At 44.6% G+C, this 23,495-nt stretch overlaps 2 protein-coding genes across 5 annotated transcripts in view; one reads left to right on the top strand and one right to left on the bottom strand.

The window, feature by feature from the left end:
* The window catches only part of ZCCHC14 (zinc finger CCHC-type containing 14), an 88,108-nt gene that overhangs the window by 24,687 nt on the left and 39,926 nt on the right, over positions 1–23,495 (bottom strand). For 3 of the 4 annotated variants that reach the window (XM_063141237.1, XM_063141235.1, XM_063141238.1), the window contains 6 exons: positions 22,560–22,842; positions 20,820–20,911; positions 18,367–18,491; positions 17,928–18,068; positions 16,418–17,848; positions 14,511–15,208 (listed from right to left, as the gene is read on the bottom strand). In XM_063141237.1, the coding sequence (XP_062997307.1) occupies positions 15,153–15,208; positions 16,418–17,848; positions 17,928–18,068; positions 18,367–18,491; positions 20,820–20,911; positions 22,560–22,842 (2,128 nt within the window). In that variant the 3' untranslated portion in view covers positions 14,511–15,152. Of the gene's footprint in view, positions 1–14,510; positions 15,209–16,417; positions 17,849–17,927; positions 18,069–18,366; positions 18,492–20,819; positions 20,912–22,559; positions 22,843–23,495 lie in introns of those variants that run through there. The other variant, XM_063141236.1, reaches the window with a different exon arrangement.
* MAP1LC3B (microtubule associated protein 1 light chain 3 beta) lies at positions 1,118–11,668 on the top strand. The gene is made up of 4 exons (XM_063141241.1): positions 1,118–1,252; positions 4,840–4,895; positions 8,687–8,793; positions 9,467–11,668. Exons 1-4 carry the CDS (start codon positions 1,213–1,215, stop codon positions 9,639–9,641), a joined length of 378 nt encoding a protein of 125 aa, XP_062997311.1. The 5' UTR covers positions 1,118–1,212; the 3' UTR covers positions 9,642–11,668.

Below are 23,495 nucleotides of genomic sequence, written 5' to 3'. Positions count from 1 at the left end.
AGTTCCACTAGATCCATTTTAGGACTTTCTTGTGCATTCAAGAGGGCAGCATAAATTTGTTACCCTTCAAGGTGCCACAAGTCTCTTATTTGTAAGAGGGGCTGACCAAGGGCAAGATGGATGGAGGATATTCTGGAGGTGACGGACTCGACCTTGGGGGAGCTAGGGGTGGCGACGGCTTTCAGAAAGCTCTGGCGTGGGCTGGTCCATGAAGTCAAGAAGAGTCGGAAGCGACCGAACGAATAAACAATATACTGATGTTACAGAGCCACCAAGAGGCTGAAATTTAGGATTCCCCAAGGTGTGTTTTCATCTTAAGAACACTTTGGAATTGGTTTGGCTTCTTTGACAAGTGTGTATGTGTGTGTGTGATGGCAGGTGGGGTAGGGTGGGTACTGCCTGTGATTACTTAGGGGGGAAGAGAATGATACTCTGTTCATGCACAGGGGCACTCCCTTTATTTACAAAACATTACTTCTACTAAGGCATTTCTTAAAAAAATAATAATAATCAGGGCAGGGCCAATTTAAAGTTGCATCCTGTGAACAGAGAGACCTCTCCTCCCAAATCTGAGATGTGTTAGGGGTGAGGGGAAGAGGAGGAAGAAAAGCACTCCGCACATGCTCAGAGGATGCCACCCTCTCTTGTCTATCATGTCCACATTCGTAGCTTTTTTAAACTTGGCTGTGATTAAAGCCTGGATGTGTGTGACTATAACAAAAACACTTTATTGGGGAAGTGTAGCGGGGGGACGGATGACGGACGTCTCCCTCCTGCGTAGAGACTGCGGCGAGGACCGGCGCTACGCCTAGGCCGCCCTCCTGCCAGCCAGGGTTTCCAGGGCAACCACGGCGCTGGTGGTGGGGGCTGCGTTTGTGCGCGCTGAAGCCACTTGACCGGCACCTCAAACGCCCGCCTCTCTGTCTCACCTGCGCAGGCGCGCTTGCGACGGGGACATCGTCTCCCTCCTCCTCTGGCGGGGGCTCTCCGGGCATCCCGTCGCCGCGCACGCGCGCAGCGAAGCGGCTGACGGGAGGCGGGGGAGGAGGAGGGGCAACGGCGACGACGAATGCCCTTCCGGCCTTCTCCGCGTGACGCAGGACGCTCGGGAGGGGGCGGGGCGACGTGGGTCAGCTGACCGCAGACGGGGTTGTTGTGGATGGTCCGCGCCGCTGAGCAGGGAGAGACGCGCAGGAGCCCGTCGCCGTCGAGATGCCCTCGGAGAAGAGCTTCAAGCAGCGGCGCACCTTCGGTGGGGGAGGGGCCTGCGAGCGAACCCGGATGTGGGGGTGGGGAGTGGGGTGGGGAAGGGATGCTAGGCCAGGCTTCCCCCAACAGGGCGCCCTCCAGGGTTGTTGGACTACAATTCCCAGCATCCCCAACCAGACGTGCTGGCAGAGAGATGCTGGGAGTTGTAGTTAAACACCCCAGGGGAGGGGGCGCCAGGGTGGGGACTGGGGTGATGACCTGAAGGGCGAGCAAGAAAGCATCTCTGAGGCCATATTCTGGGCAGGTGGGTGGGTTGGCTACCTGCGGGTCCTCAGCAGGAAGGGGGCTGGGGTTGGGGTTGGGGGAGGCGTTGAAGGAGAGGACCAAGGAAGCTTCTCTGAGGTTTTGTGTTGGGGGGAGGGGTTATTTATTATTATTATTATTATTATTATTATTTATTTATATAGCACCATCAATGTACATGGTGCTGTACAGAGTAATTTGTAGGGAGGGAATTGGCTTCTTATTTGTGGGGGGTCCTCAGTAGTAAGGGGGGGAGACATTCTCTCGAGGAAGGGAGCTTTGTATGATGCATGTGGAGGAGAACGAAAGTGAGGGGTTCTGGCCAGGGGAAGGGTAGATCCAGGCTGGTGGGGGGGAGGGAAATAGGAGGAAACCCCCACTGCTATAGAAATGAGCGGCGCTTCCTGTTCCCCTTACTTTGGGGTTTTCTTTTATTTCTCAAGGATCTGAGTGAGGGAAGGGGATTGATATGTGATTGCATTCCTCTCATTGGTTGTCAGTGTTTGAGTTTTAGAAGCATTAGGGTTTTTAGGGACAAGACAAAGTAGTAGTAGTTCTTCTTGTTGTTGTTGTCTTGATTCGTGGGCAAGAACCCTCCCCCCACATCCTGTGCCTGGGGTTATAGAGAGGCTCTCTTGCCACCATCAAATTCCCCCTCTCCCCAAATTCCAGCTGCCTCTCTTAGTAGGTATGAAAGCTCAAGGTTGAAGGGTGGCATTATGGCCAGCAGGCAAGGGAGCAGGGGTGGGGGGAGCAGGGGCGGTGTGAGGTTGTGGGAAAACAGGGCCCTGTTTCTGTGTCTGCTCGCTCTCGTGGAGTTCAAGAGCTAGAGGAGGAGTAAACAGGCCCTGGTGCCAATCTCTTCCTCCCTGGCCTGCAAGGCATTGTGGTATAGCTGGCAGGGTGCCTGTTCTGCACTCCACTCCCCCCTTTTATAGCACTTTTGGGGCCTGTCTTTGTTTATCACTATCATGGCAGTAAAGATGGGCTCTGAATGTCTTGATGGGTTGATATGTGCTATGGAAAAGCGTTTGTCTATGCTGAATACCACAGGACTTGTTGTAAGGATCACTTTGCGTGTGTGTGTTTGCAGTTTCATTTCTCAGCCTCATCTGGGATACCTTTCTTTAGAGATTGGTATTTCTCGATACCATCCAGCAGATTAAGTTGCCTTTTTCTTTCTTTCTGGGTCCTGCCAGAGCTTATATATACTTCAGGGGTGTTTGTGCCAAGCCGTTCTGAAGCACTTAGCTGCTCCAATGACAAGAATTCATGGACTGCTGTGTCAGTTTCTTGTTGTGAAGAGGCAGAGGATAATGTTGAATCATTGGGCCACAATTTTCCTAATATTGTTGATGACTAAAACACTCTTTGGAGGGTGACTTCTTCCAGACCTGAGTTGGAAGAGTTGAAGAAAACATTGGGTAGTTCTTTCCCACTCCACCCCATTGCCCCAGAGGTTGAGTGTCCCGGAGATAAAAGTATTTGCTATTGCAAAGACTTGTGAGTTGGTTTGTCTTCTAACAGGCTCCTTCTGCTTAAGCTGTATAATGTGATCTAAGAAGCCTCCATGTAACAAGCTCTAGCCTGGTTTTAAAGCAGTGGTGAGCAAGAAAGAGAACTTGACGTCTAAAAAATAATAATACAAGAAGACTTTGGGTGTGTTGTCGTAGCTATTTTGTTCTGCCTAAACTGGTTTTCCGGCCTTGCATGCTGGAGGGAAACAAGGATCGTGGCTTTTGTTTTGCTGCTGTACTGCTGAAAACGAAAGTAAAGGTCACCCTTGCTATTTGTTTTCCTTTACAAAGCAATATTGGGCAACGCCAACATTCCCGAATGGAAGCTCTTTAGCTTTAAGAATACAAGAACAATCCGGTATATTTAATTTGCTTGAAAGAAGTTACTATTGTGTTTTTCCATAGGACACTTGCTTTTTGTTTTTATCTCACACTTTTTCCATGGGGTACGACCACGTTCGACTTTTGCTTAGCAGCACACACAAAAAACACAACTTCACACATTTATGATGATATATATGCTATGAAGTGGACCCTAAGTCTATGAAAGCTGATGCTGCATTTCTTTAAGTTGCTACAAGGCTTTCTCCATTGATCTCATGCAAGGGTTCAGGGGGTTCCCAAGTGATCTTTCATCCAGGCAGTGGCCAGAGCTGCTTAGCTTCAGAAAAATTGCTGTACTGTGTGCTTTCAGACCAAACATATTTCTCAGTTATTGGTCTGAATCCAGGCATACATATCTTCCTGTTACTTTTCTTTTGCAACTACCTTCCTAGGTCCGGTGGGTATGAAATTAGCTGGGTTTCTGATTTTAAATATAAGCAGGATTAAAAGTGGAAGAGAAACCATTTAAAATATAATGTACATTGTGTAGGTTCCATTTTAGAATCACCAAAAAAAAAAAAAAGGGGGAAATGCAAACATTGACCTTGGCATCTCTTGTGAGAAGACTTAGCAGCCGGGCGGTTTAATGAGAGGGATGAAGCCTCCCATATGGGGTGAAACTGAGGCAAAATAATTGCTCTTGTTGTCTTTCTTTGCTTGCATTTATGTTATTGTTACAAAGGATTAGGATTTCGTTTTTCTGTGACAGCATCAGATATCAGCATTGTCTCCCCTTCCAAAACCCTATTTCTTGTGTTTTGTACCCCTCTCACTAGCAAAATTTTGCCACAGGTATTAAGTCCTGCTAGGCCAGGAGTCAGCAACGTGGGTCAAATCAAGCTTTTCTGGACCCTCAATCTGCCATGGTTTCTTCTGACTCCCCCGCAAATCATTTGGTGGTTTCAGGGCTTTTGGGGAGTTTTTCCCCGTTCTAAAAGGTTGAAATGCCTCTCCTGAGGCTTTAAGCTACAAGATGCTGGTGGAAGAGGTTCTGCACCCCTGTGCTAGGCAGACAGCTAAGCAGTTATCTCTACTTCTAATGTGAGCACAGCCTTATATTTCAGCACTAGCCCAGTAGCCATAGAACCATGATGCAAGCTGGCTAGGAGAGGCAGAGCGCTCCGTTCCTTCTCTGTTTACAATGTAGAAATCATATGACCTGCTAGAGGAGGGAAACCCCCTCCTCTGCACACATCATAGAAGTGCAGCCCAGTCCCTCCTCTGTCAGATTCTAGTAGGCTAGTAAACTTTTTTGTAGGCTAGTAACTTTTGTAAGCTTATCTATAAGGCTGTGCTGTCAAACCCTACCTTGGGTTTATTAACGTGGGGTAAGAAAGTAGGATATTCTGGGTTGGTGAGTTTAACACGACAGCTGTGTAACACCTTTCCAAGCACCTCGGTCCAACTTTCTTTTTCTCCCCTGTAGAACAAAGAGTAGAAGATGTCAGACTTATTCGAGAGCAGCATCCAACGAAGATCCCGGTGAGTAGGCTTCCAATTGGCTGGTCTTGTCCCATGGCGAGACCCATTCGAGCAAATCTGCCCGACTCCACCTGGGTGGGGAATGTGGAAGAGGGCTTCTGACAACTGCAAAGTTTGGGCAGGTTTGTGCCCTTGTGGTCTCAAACTGTGATGGACACTCCTGCTATAGCCAGTTGTATGGAACAAGGGAAATGGAAGTGCAGAAGAAGATAAACTGAAACTCAATCCAGACAAGACGGAGGTACTGTTAGCGGGTGGTTCATCTGTCCGGCGAGGTGATGTTTGCCCTGTCCTGGACGGGGTTGCACTCTTCCTGAAGGATCGGGTCCGTAGTTTGGGGGTGCTCTTGGATCCAGAACTGTCACTTGAGGCACAGGTGAACTCAGTGGCAAAGAGCACCTTTTGTCAGCTTAGGCTGATATACCAGCTGCGCCCTTATCTGGACAGAGATAGCCTAGCTACAGTGATCCATGCTCTGATAACCTCTCGTTTGGATTACTGCAATACGTTATACGTGGGGCTGCCTTTGAAAACGGTCCGGAAACTTCAACTGGTACAAAACAGGGCAGCACGCTTACTAACAGGGACTGGCCAACGAGACCACATTACGACAGTCCTTTTCCAGCTTCATTGGCTGCCAGTCCAGGTCCGGGCCCGATTCAAAGTGCTGGTATTGACATTTAAAGCCCTAAATGGCTTGGGGCCAGGTTATCTGAAGGAACGCCTCCTCCCATATGTACCTGCCTGGACCCTAAGGTCATCCTCAGGGGACCTTCTCTGCAAGCCCCTGCCAAAGGAAGTGAGGCAGGTGGCTACCAGGAGGAGGGCCTTCTCTGCTGTGGCACCCCGGCTGTGGAATGAGCTCCCTAAGGAGGTTCACTTGTCACCTACATTATATGCTTTTAGACCTTTTTATTCTCCCAGCATTTTAACAGTCTATAAATAAATTTTAACTTGGTGTTTTAAATTTGTAATTTTGCATTGCTGCTGTTTTTATCTGGTTGAGCTTTTATATTGTATTTTACATTATGGTTTTATACTGTTGTTTTATACTTTGAATGTTTTTAATTTTTGTGAACCGCCCAGAGAGCTCCGGCTATTGGGCGGTATAGAAATGTAATAAATAAATAAAATAAATAAATAAATAAAGATGGCCAGGTGCTGTCTACTGAGTCAGGCCATTGGCCCATCCAGCCCGGGATTGTGAACACCTACAGCCAGGGTTTCAGGCGCGATTCTTTCCTAGTCCCACTCAGAGTTTCCAGGGATTGAACCTGAGACCTTCTGCATTCAAAGCAGGTCCTCTACCACTGAGCTGCAGCCTACTCCTCTATGTCTTTCGTTTCATTGCTTCCTGTGGCCTTGGGCTTGGCCCTGATTGGTTTTGCGTCCATTTCGTTATCTGAATTCACAGCCCTCTCCGCACGGAAGGAATTTCAGGTGGCTTAAGCTCCACACACCCGTGCTTTCATCTCACTGCAGGACTGTCTGCATAATCTATTTATCCTGGGCTAACCATTCCTGGATATGCTTCCCTTGCTGATCAGTTCACATCTTGGGGGCGGGGTGTGTGTGTGTGTGTGTGTGTGTGTGTGTGTGGAATCAGAGGGTGCCAAATGGCCCCTGGCCATTCAATTGTACAAATTGTACATTCAATTGTACAAATTGAATGTGCAAAGGTGCCAAATGGCCCCTTTGCACATTCAATTTGTACAATTGAATGTGCAAAGCAAGCTTCTGATGTGGTCGTTGGGTGTGACTGTTGGTTTGTGACTTGTAAATCTTGTGCTTGAATTATTCTGGAGCCTCCTGTAAAGCGAACAAATGAAAGACTGAGTGTGAAGCAACTCCTGTGAAAGAAGGACAACAAGTGAGAGAGGGCTGACTATGTGTTGTAGCTGATTATCTTCCTAGAGAAAAGAAGATTCCCTTCCTAAATGTTACCTTATCTAGTGAGTCTACAGCAGTCTTCCTCAACCTGGTGCCCTCCAAATATTTTGGACTACAGCTCCCAGCATTCCTGACCACTGGCCATGCTAGCCGAGGCTGATAGGAGTTGAAGTCCACTTGATCTGGGTACCCCAGGGTGTAAGAGTATTCTAGAGACGAAGCGGTGGGACTGGATCGCCTAGTGGTGAGATCCGTGATTCACAATGTACCCATTGTGTGCGGAGATGTCACAGACTTGTATTGTTTCACTTGCGTGAGGTCGCAGTCATGCAGGCTGCATGTTTCTGGCATTATGTTTGAGTCTTCCTGGTGCCAGAAAACAAGGAAGACCCAAAAGTGGTGCTGAAGATTCCTGGGTCTTGCTTGTCATGAGACTAGATGTCTCCTTGCATCTCATCAATCAGTTGTATATATGTTTATTCAAAGAGAAATCTGTTGTTTTCAGTTGTATCTATTCCTCAATGATAATCTCCAGTATTTAGCGCAGGGCTAGGAAATGTGTGGCCCTCCAGATGTTTGGCTGCAAGTTGCACTAGCCCTAGCCAGCATATCCAATGGTGAAGGATGATTTAGGCTGCCTTGAGGCCCAGTATTGGGCAAAAGGCAGGATACAAATAAATATAATAATGATGATGATGGAATTTGCAGTCCAACAGCATCTAAAGGGCCACTGATTTAGGGTCAGAGTAACCTGGAGGAAAGCCGTCCTGGATAGAATACTGTGCTGCTCTTCTTGTATCCTGTGATCTGGAAAGCTATTAACTTTGCCACCCCATCCCCCCAAAAAACCTCACAGGTTTTCTTTCTCTGATGGCAGTAATGATGTAGTCAAAAAGAACCGTGTGCTGCTAACAGTCCGGAGGGAAATGGATTCTTATCAGCACAAACATCTTTGCAAGTAGCATGTTTAAAACCGTCCTTGGTCTTCGCTTCGCTGTGCATCAGCCAGGAATCTTATTACACAGCATGAAAGTACAGAGCAAAACCACTCAAATAGTTTGTTGCCTCCATCATGTATTCTGAGATCTAAGTTAATTCCATTTGTTTTCTAAGCGCCCAGTGCTTCCTACACAGGAAAGGGGAATTGTTACTTTAAGCAACATCCGTTCTTAAATTGGTTGCAGAAGTGGTAGTCTTCTTCATGGCTCTTAAAAAAACAATGGAACAGTATTCAATTCCATTTTTAAACTTGTCATATGATCTCTCCAGTCGAATCAGTGTTGGCACATTGTAACTCATGGCAGCTCTCGTCAGCTCTACTTTCAATAGGTTTTACATTGCCATTTTAACCTCTTCCAAGAGCACCTTTCTACTTGTGCATACTGAACACAACTTGCCCATCTGTGAGGCAGCCCTTACTCCACTTAACAGCGAGGGAGAACAATATTATACTGCCAAATTATCAGTAGGCCATTGATGGACCAAGCAGTGTGTTTCTCTGTGTGCGCAACATTTCCCCCAAAAACTCATCCTGTTTCCCTGGCTTCCATACTTTCTACAGTGATTTATCTCCTATGCACGTTGCTGGGCACCTGTAGTAGTAACAGACACAATCCACCAGAAACTTTTATTGCAGGAGAATCATTCAAATGAAAGGAAGTGTGCAGATGCATGCTTAATTCAAGATCTTTCCTTTAAATGTTGCAGAGACCCAAAATTGAACAACTGGATTGCAGTTATTAAACTGCGATGGCAGACTTCCTCTTGGGGAATAAAAGTAATGATAAGAACTGCAAGAACTTCTGTTCCATTTTGTGCCAATGCAGTCAGAATGTCTGTACTGTTTCCTGTCTGTACTGAGAAGTTCTGCATTGCATCTATTCTCTTGCTATTTTCCCCAGGTAATTATTGAAAGGTATAAAGGAGAAAAGCAACTTCCTGTACTGGATAAAACTAAGTTTCTGGTCCCAGATCATGTCAACATGAGTGAGCTGATCAAGATTATCAGGTATCTAATCTGTCTGCAATGCTATTAGGTGTCTAATTCAGACCAGTACTTTTTGATAAGTGGACATAAAAGGCTACCACGTGTGTGTGTGATAGAGAAGGAGACGATGTGCAGAGAAATGGGGGTCAGGACTCATAAAGATGGGGGGAAAGCAAAAGCAGAAGGAAAAAGTCACGATGTAGGGGGTTATGTATATCTATGAGTGTGTGTGGAGTTGGACATGAGCGGGAGGGTGGGGTAACTGAATTCTGTAAGAAGCATGCATGCAGATACATAAATGGGGGTGTATGCATTCATGTGGCTTTGGCCACCTCTGTCGTCGGGCACCTGAAAGGTTATTCATGGGGGAATGCAGCCTTCAGACAGAAGGGCCCACCCATGCTTTGGAAGATCAGCTTAGCTGCACGTCCCTCCCAGTCGGCGGTACATAGGTGAGGAGGCTGGTTTTCAAAACGTGGGTACCCTTAAGTGTGTTTTCTGCTGTTGCTGTGACTTTTGGCTATGAAGTGGGGGAAGATGGTTGCTAAAACTGGAAATTCCCAGTCCAGGTTCTCCGGGACTTGCTCCTTAGTCGTAAGCTACTTTACATTGCATTTTCAAATCATCAGCCTCTTTTTTTTTTTTTTTAGTGAAAGTGTATTTTGTTTCCTGAAAGCTTCTTCATCTTTTCCAGGCGCCGCCTGCAGCTGAATTCCAATCAAGCTTTCTTCTTACTGGTGAATGGACACAGCATGGTGAGCGTTTCTGCACCCATTTCGCAGGTGTATGAGAGCGAAAAGGACGAGGATGGATTCCTGTACATGGTCTATGCCTCTCAGGAAACATTCGGCATGAAATCCTCCGTGTAAACCATACCCAGCGGCTTGTAGCCTAGGATAGTTTTTACCCCTCCCTCCCACAGGAAAAAGAAAGGGATGTCACTGACCTGCTTCACAGTAGCTGTGCTTAGCGGGTTTTCTCATCGTACTTTTGTTTTGTTTGTGAATATTGAACAGATGAGTGCCAGTATGGACAAGCGGCCCAGCTTCGTAGACCTGCTAAAAATTTGCACAGGCACATTTGCTTTTAAAAAGCCTCTGGAATTTGACTGAAACCATACCATGTGTGTTAAGCTGCCAATAAAAGGGATGTTTGCATTATTCCATGTGTAGGGACTGGGCTAAATGTTAAGTAGCAAACTGAAATATGTGTGTATGTGTGACATCTCCTTCTGTTAAGCCTGCTTCAGTCCCTGAAAACTGCTTTTTTTTCCAGAAAGGGAACAAATAGGAGTAAAAGTCCACTTGCTTTAAACTCCTTGGTGTTTTGATAAGCCAATGCATGTGGTGGGGAGGGGCAGTGATTAATTCCCTGGTACTGCTACTTCAGGAGATAAAAAACATCAGATTGCTAATTGTGATTATATACCAAACACCACAGCTTTACTCTAGTTTTAGAAAACGTGTACTTTAAAACTAGGTTATATACTTAACAGTTATATAAGAAACTTCTGCTTAACAAGAATTTGTTGCAATTTGTCATACACCTCTTTAAGATGTTATATCTTCCCCACACCCTGTTAAAAGGTTTGCTTGTGACCTTTGGATGTCATTGATCCCGTTTGAAGAAATGAACTTGAGAGCAGTTTTGAGGATAACCAGTTGGAAAAGTTATACAATATGTACTGGCATGCCTCATGACCACTGTTTCTTTATATTTAACGTATTAATCTTTCTACCTGCTAAGTTCTTGATCATTGTTGGAATAGATGGCGTAAAGAACGATTTTGCATTGTGTCCTTACTGAAAGCCCTGGTTTCCTTCAGTGTGAGTTCCAACCTCAAGGAATTTCCCCTTTTGCTTTAGACTGGGTAATGTCTAAAGTTACAAAGAGCAGATGAAGATTCTGTAATTGAAGCTTCCTGACAATTGCATGGGAACTAAACCTTAATTTTGCTGTAAACAGGGTATGTCCTATGCAGAAAGAATACTTCAGATATGTGTCCTGCTTCCCCAGTGAAATGTAGTAAACTTATCCTTGTATATTAATGTGTGTGAATTTAATTGTTATAGCAAGCTAATTTCCATTAAAGGGAAGAAAAGAGCGATGCTAAATTTTGACATGCTGCAGGATATTAATCCTACGCAGTTTGTACCATTGCATGCATGTGTCCGGTGCTTGCATCTAACTTTTAAAATGTCCACTGTGAGCTTTCACTCTACTGTAAAATTTTAATACATTTTCTGTTCAGTTTAAGATCTTCATGATAGACAGCCGTCCTTATAATTGATGAATGACTGCTTCCTGTACAAATGTGTGTTGTTTTTTAAAAGCGTGGATATGGATGATTCCACCTCAAATTGATTAGAAGTTGTGGCCGTTTACAAAGCCCATTTTAAAAATGGTCCTAGTGTGGTGTGTGAAGAGCAGCAGACACAACTGAACAAAAGCCTGTGGCTCAGATGCTCTTACTGTTGCAGAAGGGAAAGATGCCAGAATTAGGAGCGTCTGTGGCCTTAAAAATGTACAGTTGTACTCCGGAAGTTGCCATGGCATTGTCTTCCTGAGCTATGGAAAATAACCGTGCCCACTTCTGAAGCCGGGGCAAGACGCCAGATTCCCAAGGGGACACAGCAAAAGGCGTGGTGGTAGCATAGCACTAGAGGAAGCTCTTGCCAGAAGAAGTTGATTGGATTATTTTCCAGGCTGTAGTGTGGCTGTTCTGAATCCTGCAGCTCCACTATGTAAATGGACAACTTGCAGAAAACAAGCTGTTGGACAGCTCTGCAGTTCCTGCCAAGGCCACCACTTGAAATAATGCATGTTTGTTAGCCTTTGGTTGAACCTACTGAGCTCGCTGTAAGCTTGATTATTTTCTTTAGCCTCCAACTGAAAATGGAAAAAAAAACCTTATTAAAGTGAGGATGTCTGAAAAGACACTACTATGGTCTTTAATTTTTTTTTCAGTACATTAAATTTACTCAGATAAAAACATTCTAAAAATGTACAATTTTACCTTTAACAAAGCATAATAAAACATAAAAATCCCAATACCAGAATACTTGACATTTACAGTTCAAAATCAAATTAGGTGAATATTAAATATTTACAAAACTTTTAATATTTATATAAAGTTAACATGCACATTTTGTAATACTATATGTAAAAGAAATGGCTCGAAATGGGCAGAGGGGTTTCCTTCATTCCTAGTGAAAAGTTACGTCTGAAAAACATGGTGACCTGCACTTTTGAAACACAGGTTCTTCCTAGATCGGAAAGAATTTAGTATGCAGACATAGTCCCAAGGGTAGTGATAACACTGGCAAGTGTTTGGATGTTTGGAAGCTTTTCTGAATTGCTGTTTTATTTTCTGCCTTTCGCCACATTCAGAAAAGCAGTATTGGAGGGTTGCAAATGTTTAGAAACAAAAACATCCTCTACCAGCTTAAGGAATTGAGTCAGCTGTAGGACTAGGGCTTTCAGTATGAAATGGTGTCCTACTGACTGAAGGACTTGCCTTTTAGGAGTTGGGGTAGCTCGTTTTTATTTCAGAAGAGCATAAAATGCAGGGTTTTTATGAAGGGTTCAGAAAGGTTTTCCCTTAATCATACACACTGATCTGCATTTGTGCATTGCTCAACCAGATTCCAATTAGTTAAGTTGCATATCTGTCAGTTGTCATATACTGTGATCATAGGCAAAGATTCAATTTACTGTGCCAGACTCTTTAGTAAGTAAATGCTCTGTTTGATCCCATCTACACTACAGCTGTTGGTGGTTCTGCATTAAGTGCCATCTCATGACACATTGAATCATATCCACTCAAGTCCTTTAGTGCAAAGTTACAGCCAAGCTGACATAACAAAATTAGTGTCTTTTCGAAAAGCATCCATTTCCTCTTGAGCTTTGCTGTAAGCTCTTCCTCCTGTATGAAACAGTCAGCCACTTGGAAGAGAAATAATCAAGTTTTAATATAGGCTTGTCTCGTACATCTCAGATTAATACTTCTAGGAGTGAACTAGGCAATCAGCTCTCCAAAGTGTTCCAGTTGTTTGTAACTAAGTTAGCGTGAGACAGTTCTGTTTGAAAGCAGAATAGTGAGCTGAGGGTGTTCCTTTCACCTGAAAGAAAATCACACCTTTCTGAAACAGTACAGATATAATCAGGCCACCTTTTCTAGAGGGTTTTCCAATTAAGATGCCTGATAAGGGCTTTAAGCAAATATGTGTGATAGGTTAATCCTATTTAAAAACAAACATTTGGCTTTTAGCACATATTCCATGCGAATGGAAAGATTCTCAACTTTAGTAGTAAACATTAATTGAAAGATGCAATACAGAATGGCAGGTTGCTTCAACTCATGGCAAGGTCATTAAGGCAAAGTAAATAGCTCTGTCAGTTCTTGCCGGTTTTGTAGTGTAGTTTTACAAGTTCCCCAACAGTAACCATATAGAGTAGCAGCCTCAGTTATTCTGGCATTACAAACATAATTGTTTAAACACTACAGGCTGCATTCAAACAACTGTCTGAAATGAGTTCCCACTGAAAGAATGGGGCTCATTACTACCCCACCAATTTCAATGGAATCAAATTTCAACTAACACAGTCTGGATTGCACCCGATGTAATACTATTTTGGTGAAGTCAAAGTGAGGATATAGAAGTGTAATACTTCATTGCATAAAAAATAAGTTTGGATACAGGACTGCTAGGAACCAGATGTTTTAACGATTTTGGATTCGTTTCTATGACGCTAAGGAACTGCATGAGCCTCCAGCTAAGCCTTTTCCAAAGAGATTAGTTTTATGCTAAATCCATCAAGAGAGTACCGGTTTTCGATTCGTTTTTAAAGGCAATAAGTAAGGATAAGAATAGCGCTTATCACGGCATTATAGAAAATAGAGCAGAGTGTCCAATCTTCCGCTATTCCCACCATTATTTTCAGAGATCTCCTATAGCATGAAACAGCAAATGAGTTTTTATGCCTTCATGTACATGCAGTGGCGAGATACAGCCAATCTCACCCCCCTTTGCATATGTACCTATACAATATCTGCAACCAGTAATGCTCATTTGTCAGATCCATGTAACATTTTGTGTGTGCCTACTTCACCTGCAATGTGAGGCAGTACAAACTTCAGCCCTATCAATGAAGCAAGATAGCTACAACCAATGCAGCATGTTGAATAATTAAAAAAACCCGCCTCCCTTTGGCAAGATAGGTCCACATTGTTTCAACTCTGCTATATGAGCTTTGCTGGCTTCATACTAACTTTAATTTAAGGTCTGTGGAGAGGTATGCTACCTAGTTATCAAAGCTAATAGAGTATAGTGTATTTCCAATAAAGGAGGCAAACTATAAACCTTTTTGAGTATTGATACAATGCACTACTGTATTGTATGTTGTAACTTCTAAATCCTGTAGCAAAATCCCTTTCGTGAAGACTTGCTAGGCAAAGTAAAGCAACAGTTTACAAACTCTGCTGCCACAGTTTTGAGTTTTAAATTTCATCACAAAGGCAGAAGACTGTTTCCTGTGGCAGAAGCCAATATATGGTAACCGTTTCAGAAGTTGTAGAATAGGAATATTTTTAAAGACCTGTTTATGAGCTCAGTCTCTGGCACTAGACCCTTGGAAACTAAGTTTAATCCACAGCTGGTAACTTCGTTCTATTTAGGAATAAATGCTGACAAACATCGCATAACTGTTTCCACAATGAACTGAAACTTCCACCTCTGTTCTTTTGGAAGAGAGAGAGGATTGAGATTTCTTTATTAGAAGTTCACATAGCCTGCTGGTGCCTATTTCCAATGGTTGGAACATCTCTCGCACTTGTCTCAGTCTGCTAAAAGTGCAGATAATCAGAACAGGATCATGTATTCTTCTGTAGTGCAATCCTTTAAAATCCCAGAGTGTCGTGCCTGATTTGTTTTGAGAAAAAGTAGACATGTTTACCAACCCTCAAAATGTCAGAGTCCAGCAGGCAAATGGTTACTGTACCATCAACCTCTAGCTCTCACTCCAATTACAACATAGCTGCCCAGGAGTTCCGAGTTTCCAGCACAGAAGGTCAAAGTATGGCAACATTCTTCAGAAAAAAGTGCAGCGGTTTGTATACAACAGAAAGGATAGTTGGCCAGTTTCACCTACCATCTGGAAGGTCCAACATTAAGATCCATGTTATAATTTTGGCAAATCAGTAAAAAAGGGTTTGACAGACCCCCTAAGCTTCAGTTCCTTCCTAGTGTTGAAGTAGAGCACCTTTGGATTAAAAAAATAACAATAAGCTCAACAAGTGGACTTCTCAGGTTCCAATTTGAAGTTTCCCAATTACTCCATGGCTTTTGCCATCACAAAATATCGAGTCTGTGAAGTTAATGTCAGTCCGTGGAATCTAAACTTTCAGCCGGTGGAGCATATTTTAACCGAAACGTACCTGCAAGAAGAAGAAAGAATACAAGTCATCAGTGTAAGACCTTTGTATAGACTACATTACACAGCTAACTGATTATGCTTTAGGGTGGATTCCTGCATCGAGCAGGGGGTTGGACTCGATGGCCTTATAGGCCCCTTCCAACTCTGCTATTCTATGATGCTATGCATTACACAGTTTAGAGCAAGGGTTGGAAATGGGTGGCTCTCCAGTTGTTGGACAGCAACTCCCATCAGCCCTACCCAGCACATCCAATGGTGAGGGGAGTTGCAGTCCAAGAACATCTGGAGAGCCACATCTTCCCCATCCTTGGTTTAGGGCCAGGAGTCCTCAGAAATAGGGAGTGATAAAGGCTATTGTTGTTGTTGTTTTAAAAAAAACTTCTGAAAGAAGCCAGGAGCACCTGGTATACTTTTACTGGGTGTATAAATTCTCAAAGCTTCTTTTAGGTAGGGAACACAAAAGCAAGCCCTTCCTACCCCACGAGAATAGTTGGGCTCTGCGTGCTCACTCCAGAGTAACCACCATTCTTGCCCCTTCTATACCTGAGAACACTGTTCAGTAGGGCTGTGCACCAGCCCACCGAACCACTTTGAGGCCCGATCCAGAACTTTCGGCTCGCGCCGATCCGACCCTCTCTGGATCGGATCCTGGAGCGAGATCTGAAGGGTCGGATCGTGATTCGCCCGCCATTTTGCCCCCCCTTCCTCACTTACTTGCCTCCACAGTGGACGGCAGGTAAGTGGGGACAAAATGGCGGGCGAAAAAGTCCCCCTCCCCCCCTTACCTGGCTCTGCCACCATCGCCGCACGTACTACGGTGGCGCCAGGTAAGCAACCCTCCCTCCACACTTCCCTTTTTTTCGGAGCGAAGGATCGAGGCGAAGGATCCGCTTTGTCTTGATCCGCTTCGTCTCGATCTGCAGCTCCCCTGACCCGATCCATCTTTGTCGGAGGCGAATCAGGCCGCTCCGCTATTGCTTCTATGAAGCGGAGCACAGCCCTACTGTTCAGGCCCCCAGTGACAAGAGCAGGAAGTGGCAATGTGCAGGGGAAATCTACGGTGAACCAACCCCACGTGAATTTTTTCAGGGAAATAAACGATCTAAAAGGACTCGCTTCAGATTGCCCCTCGTCTACCACCCTACCCAGAACTGTGTGTGTTCCGAGCAATCTACCACCCCCACCAACGGCAAGCAAGTACATTCCTCACCTTGTCGATTGAAATCCATCGGTGGCTGTTTGCAGTCCTGAGCTCGGTGGCCGCTGCCTCCACAGTTATAGCAGGAGAGATTCCCATTCTTTTTATGGGCTGCACCACTGTTGTTGCTCATCATCCCCTGCGCTTGATAAACCCCTGCTGTGCCTGCCATAAAGCTTTGCATCGGTGGCACAGCAAACGTGGACTGCCCGCTCATGACAGAGTCCGGTGTTATGCCACCGTTGTACGGAGAGTGAACCATAGGAAAAGCTGAGCTGCTATTGTACTGTTGCGTGTTGATGTAGCCGTTGCTGCACAAAGGGTTGAACGGCAGAAATGGGAAAGTAAACATTGACGGCCCTGAAAAGGGGTGCTGGAAGTAGTTGGCATAACTGACAGTCATGCCGCTCGAACCACAGTTTCCACTACAGCCGCAGGAACTGCACACCATGCATCCAGGAGGCTGCTGCGGATGGTGGTGGTGGTGATTCTGGTTCGGTACTGGGATGCTCCCTCCCGAGCCACCGTTGCTATTGTAGAAACTGTTCTCGGCAGCCGACGAAAGCGTGGGGCTTGGACTGGGAGCGGGGCAGCTGGGCAGGTTTGTCATGTTTGCGAATGACGTGGGCGGGTGACTGCTAGAAGAGGCCGCGTTGCTGTTTGCACAGAAGCTGCTGCTGGGCATTGGGGCTACGGGCATACTGCTCAGGGCAGAAAAGGCCACTTTGGTGTTGGCTGTATAGAGAGCAGTCCGGGGGGTTATTATTGCTGGGGAGACACTAAATTGCATATTGTTGGAGCAGGAAGATTGACCCACCATGGTGGAATCAGTAGGGACCGAAGAGGACACTAGGAGTTTGAGGGGGGGTCGCGCCATGTGGAAGACGGTGCTGGATGTTACAGTGGCGGTGGTGCTCGTTTCCACAATTATCCCGGGCTGCTGGGCTGTTTTCACCATTCTGTCTAGGGTGGAAGCGTGGGCCATTTTGGCTCGTGGGCCAAAGCTAATTGAAGGTGTGGAGGAGCCGTTTTCGGGAACGCCAGAGAGCACTTGTCCGGGCTGATGGGGAGATGCGGGCATCCCGTCCACAACAGTATTTCCAAAACTCTTCTCCATCTTGATGCCGCCTCGAGGTGCCCCAGGTGAGAATTTTGTCCTGTCATCCAAAGACAAAAGCGAGTGCACTGACGATGACAGGAGCTTCACATCTGTGCTTCCTCGCTCTGGTTTGTGCATAGAATTTAATATTCTAATTGGGATTATGTGAGGGGAGCCTGCAGCCATCATCTGTACAGGCAAGGTGTGATGAGCGGACGGACTCGACCCAGCCTCATTCTGCACTGGTAAAACCTGAGCGGTCGGCCTGGCTGAGCTGGAGTTGAAGTGATTCAGTATCATTACTGGCTTCTCCTTCTCTGAGGGTCCCAAGTGGATCTCTACACCTACAAGAGAGACAGGTGTAACTATGGCTGCCACCTTAACGAGGCAGATGCTGCAACAAAAAATTACAGTTCTCCTTACGTCTCTCATTCTCCTCAGCACTGTCAGAGCTCTCTTCCCGGGTCTGGATTCCCATGGGGCTAGAGGAGGAGCTGGAGTATTCGGAAGAGCTGCCTTCACGGGGCGTTGTGGGGGCTGATTGATCCACATCTACACGCAGCTCTGGTGGGGGGTGGGGGAGAGGAGAAGGAGGAAGACGTGTGTGTTAAGAGATCAAGAAGTGAGAATGCTGTTAAATTTTTGGACAAACAGAATCTAGTTACAGCTGCAAGTTATATGACTACCAACAGAATATGTGACTGAAAATACAAAATAAAGTAGTGTTGCTGTTCAGAACAGCCTAGTCCTAGCGCCAATGGATGTCACGTAACCTACGTTGCTGTACTCTTTGTGTGTGACACAGGAATTTGACCAGATCTGTACAAGAAACAGTCTCGTCCAACCGTTTTACCCCATTTACCTGCTGTATGGTTACCACGGATGCTCTGGAGAGGACCAATATGAGTAGTAGGAGGAACTCTGGCCACCCCAGTGCTCACGGAAGCAGAGGTAGCTGGATTCATGGTCCGTTTCTCAGACTTTTCTCTAGAGTAAAAAAAAAAAAAAGGCAATTGAGGAAACAATTCTTTGAAATAGAAGTGAATTTAAATCTGAATAAGACCTCTAACAAGACTTCTGTGTTCAGATGGGAGTAAGCAACTTGGCATCCTCCTGATGCTCTGGACTAGAGTTCCCACTCAACCCTTGACCGTTGGCCATGTTGGCTGGGGGTTTATGGGAGTTGTAGTCCAAAATACCTGAACGGTATGTTATACAAGTGTGTGAATTCTTTCAAGGAGCTCATGGTGGGTTTTTGTTTTTAAGCGATCCTGTAAGGTAAGTTTACAGAGAGCGGGTTTTATAACGGAGAAGGGGTATGAACTCTGGTTTCCTTATATCTGAACCCAACAATCTAGCTACTACATAACCCTGGTCTTGAAGAAGAAGAGCAGCCTCGTGGTTATTCAAGATAAAAAAAAAAGTATGAATCTGACTCAAAGCAAGGAATTATGCTTCAACTAGAAATTTCAGTTATCTAGGTCAGGGGTCTCCATCCATTTTGGGGGCATGGACACATTTTGCAATTTGAAGAACTGTCCTGGGCTAAGCTCCCAAATGACCCCTTTGAATCCAGTTTTCTGTGCCACCAGAAACCTATTTCACAGAAGGCAAACTCTTCGTCTCCCCCTGCCAGCCAACTCATTCCTCCCATCTATTATTATTATTATTATTATTATTATTATTATTATTATTATTATTATTATTCTATATAGCACCATCAGTGTACATGGTGCTGTACAGAGCACCATCTCTTTATCCCTTACCCTAGATCACCACACTTGCACACCCCATGTATTATGCATCAAGGCATACACACACACTGCTCCTTTCTCCTCACTGCAAGCGTGTGAAAATCCACACTCTTTCAGTATGCCTCTAAAACCCACCCTCCTTCTGGATCACACTTAAAACCTCTCTCTCCCTCTCATACACACATGCAGCACCCATTCATTTAGATCAGCCTTCCTCAACCTGGGGCGCTCCAGATGTGTTGGACTGTACCTCCCAGAACGCCCCAGCCAGCAGAGCTGGCTGGGGCGTTCTGGGAGTTGCAGTCCAACACATCTGGAGCGCCCCAGGTTGAGGAAGGCGGATTTAGATAGACAATCCTCTCCACCCCACCCACATCAGCTGCTCCCCTTTGGCTCCTCTGACTCTACGTTGGCTTACATTCTTAACACCTTGTCCCCATCTTGCAGACAAAGGAAAGCACTGGCTTACAGCTGCCAGTGACCATGATTTCCTAAGAGTGTCTTTGATCCCCATGTATGGCCCAGAGGCATTTATGGGAAATGAAGATGGCGCCAGATGGGAGGCCCTCACTTTGCTTTGAAGGGATCTCAGCAGTGAGTTAAAAAATTGTTTATTTATGTGTTTGTTTTAATGGGGAGAGGAAAGGCAACTTGATAGCACCAAAGAAGGTGTCCTGGAGCGCACTGCTACCTGCAGGCACCATGCTGCCTGCCTCCCGGAGGGACTAGGTGATCTCCAAGGTCCTTTCCAACTCTATGATCCTATGAAAATAAACAGTCTTCGCTTCATAATGGTATTACCGTATTTCTTCGATTGTAAGACGCACACTAATTTCAGTACCACCAACAGAAAAAAAAACCCCTAAGACACACCCGCGATTCTAAGACGCACCCCATTTTTAGAGATGTTTATATTGGGGAAAAAGTGCGTCTTAGAATCAAAGAAAGAGGGTAGCTAAAAAGCAAAGAACCAATTCAAGAACCTGTATTACCTGTCTACAGGAGGCTGAGTGCACACACCACAACCAACCATTCTCTTCCAAACTGCTTTCAGTTCTAAAATACACATGCGCACCTGCCTCCAACCCAACAGATCAAAGTATTAGTGAAATTAAATCAACGTGGATTCAGCATCCATACCAGCAGCCCTCCAGCTGTTTTGGACTATTACACCCATCAGTTCCAACCAGCATGGCCAATGGTCAGAGATGGAAGTTATAGCCAAAAACATCTGGAGTGCACCAGCTTACCTATCCTTGATCATCAAACTTTTCAACAGTGTATCACACATAGTATGTGACACATGATTAACTTTGTCCACTACGACAAATCATATCATTTAAATCACATAATTTAAACAACAAAACATAATCTTGAAAATACTACCATCTCAAGTTTCTTTCTCTAATTGGAATTTGTTTCTGAATGATCAATAGCCACAGATTCTGAACTTTTGCATTTATATCCATTGACCTCAAAAAACTCAAGAGTTTGACAGTGTTGAAACATGTTTCCTATAGGTTAGCTTGTTTCTTGATTCACTGTTTTCTTTAATACCTACTTTTCCAACTCCAGCTGAGTCTTGAGTTTCTTCTTTGCTCCCATAGTGAGAGATTCAAATTTATTCAAATCCTCTTCAGTAAGGCTCAGGAACTTGCAGATAAAATAAATAAATAAATTTTATAGAGCGCAACATATACTTGCTTAAAAACTGTATACTATTAAACATAGATCGTTCTTCGTTATGAAAACTATAAAGTGGAAAACAAAGTTAAAGGCATACATGGATACCTCTACACAAGTCTAAACCTGAAAGAATTCAAGGTTACTTAAAAAGCATTATCTATTGTCCCTGTTCCTTGCAAAGTTGCATTACATGAACAACGACTGAAGTATCTGGACAGAAGAGAGACTTGCCTGAGAGAAGTGAAGGATTCTTGCCATAGGTCACACGTTATAGCCTTGTGTACTATAATCTCTGGTTTTCATAACAGTGGCGTATTATACTCTTTGACCGCTCTTGTCAATGCTATAGTGGTTTTTCTCTTAACCACGTAAACAAAAGTAACATTTAAGTGTTAAGAGATTACCAATGCAGACAAGTAATGTTGCATATATCTGGCTGCCTGCTAGCTGTTCCTTCATTCAAGGGATTACTATGGAGTACAATAGCCAAGGTTGAAGAAACACATTAGATTAATTACCAGCTTTTAAAATTTGTTTTCTTGGAACAGCTACCACTAATGCATTTCCTTGATCATCCCTATATTATTTCTGTCAAGATATCCAACAGCTGTAGTCCTCTCCATATCAAACTTTATTTAATAGCGACTATCAAACCTACACACTCACCACACTTTCCAAACAGAAAACATATACACCAGACCAGGCTTATTAACACTGGTAATATATTCCAATGAAGCAGCGAAAAATATTGGAATAAGTCTCCGTCTGTTTCTAAATTCAATTTATTTTTTATAACGTGCCTGTGAATATACTAAGCATTATATATAGATTAAAAACATGACATATTAGAAATGCTAAAATTAGAGCTCTAGGTTTAAGAAGCAAAAATTAATCTACCAGAGGGCACTCCAGTTTTTTTTCCTTAAAAAGCCACAATGATGTAATGATTACCTTTACAATGTTACCCGAGCTGCAAGTAAAGCGGCTTAAAAAGTGAAATTTGCGCAACAGCAATAATGGAACAGTTAATACAGGTGTGCAGATTTCCCCTTCGTTTACTTCCCAGCCCTTAAATTTAAGCAAAATTCTCCTCCGTTTACTTCCCAGCCATTGGTAGAGGAGCTGCAACTAGTAGTGGCAAAGGTGAGCTCATGGAGAGTGGGAGTTTTTGCCACCCTTCCCAAGTAGCTCACAAACCAATCCCTTCAACCCACGTTGAAATTGTTCTCCTGGGTTCACATAACATGACAACCCTTTGTGGATTGAACAACCCCTAGAACAAGCCATGGGGTTGTTAGGGTGGCTTTCATTGCTGAAAAGTACGCCACCCTGCAGGAAGTGGCTTGGGATCGGAAGACGCAACAACACATCATGGCTAGCTACCCACAATGGGTTGTTGTATCATGTGAACCCAGTCATTTCCTTTAAGTATTTAGTGCAAAATGACAGGGCAGCTAATGACCCAGAACAAGCTAAAACAAACTAGCTGAAGAAGCCATATGAGCGGTTCTAACCACAGTCTTTCAGAACCTGCATTCTCACTATATATATATATTCACAGGGTCAATTGAGCAAAAGGAAACAAAAACCGCTCTGTTAATTATCAGCACTCTACCTTCTCCATTGTGAGCTGCTTGAAAACCGGATAGTACTTGTGCAAGCGCAGTTTCCGCAGCCAGTCTAAAATCCCGTTCTGTTCCTGGGCCTGGGGAGTCTGAGGACTAGAGGTCATTAAAACGGGTGACGCGTTTTCTAACTGGGAGCGGCAAGCGAGTGTGGATCCAGCCCCGCCTGAGTGAGTGCAGTGGGGAAGCGCAAGTGGCGCTGCAGCTGGATGCTGCCCATGATGCTGAAGACTGTTCTGGGAAGACTGGATGCCAGCTACGCCACAGATAGGTCTGCAGACAGAGAAGTAGAAACTGTTCTATTCAACATCCCCCAAACCAAACAGGAATTCTGTGCATTCTGCAAGAAAATAAGGCAAATGTTTCATCCCCAAGAGTGCCCCCTTGGATCCATGACGCAGTTTTACATTTTTCTGAAGTGCTAACGTAGCTGTGAAAAGTCAAGAGGACTGGTAAACATCTGCTCTAGCTGCTTAAGTTAAGGAGTCACTGCTCTAACAGTGCATGAGCAGGGCACAACCCCAAAAAATGGACCAGGAGAGGGAGGATTATCTAGACGTAAGAACTATCAGCATACTTCCCCCCCCACCCCCCACCCCACCCCCCAAAAGCTTCTACAGAATTGTAGGGATTGATTTAAGCTATTTGTCACAGGCCAGTTCTAAGTTAATGATTATCTCCTCACGAGCACTCTGGGATTTTATTCTCATTGAACAGTACATGGGGGAACAAGATACATAAAAACTTTGTCAGTGTGGATTTGCAATGGCAACATCAAACTTCCCATAGGAATTCTCTAATCATTATATACAAAGCATCCCCCGTACCAAGGAAAATGCTGCACTGAAATCAGCCCTTTGACTTTATCACTGGGTCAATGTAAACGTGCTCAAAAAGGTAGCATGACATAACATTAGCAAAAACAA

Source organism: Elgaria multicarinata, chromosome 14 (assembly GCF_023053635.1).
Source record: "Elgaria multicarinata webbii isolate HBS135686 ecotype San Diego chromosome 14, rElgMul1.1.pri, whole genome shotgun sequence".
Lineage (NCBI taxonomy): Eukaryota > Metazoa > Chordata > Lepidosauria > Squamata > Anguidae > Elgaria > Elgaria multicarinata.
The sequence above is the reverse complement of the archived record's forward strand: the minus strand, read 5'-3'. Positions and strand labels throughout refer to the sequence as shown.

Coding starts and splice junctions, on each gene's coding strand:
- MAP1LC3B (XM_063141241.1), top strand. CDS start 1,213: ATGCCCTCGGAGAAGAGCTTCAAGCAGCGGCGCACCTTCG. Junction 1,253..4,839: donor CAAGCAGCGGCGCACCTTCG/GTGGGGGAGGGG, acceptor TCTCCCCTGTAG/AACAAAGAGTAGAAGATGTC. Junction 4,896..8,686: donor AGCATCCAACGAAGATCCCG/GTGAGTAGGCTT, acceptor TATTTTCCCCAG/GTAATTATTGAAAGGTATAA.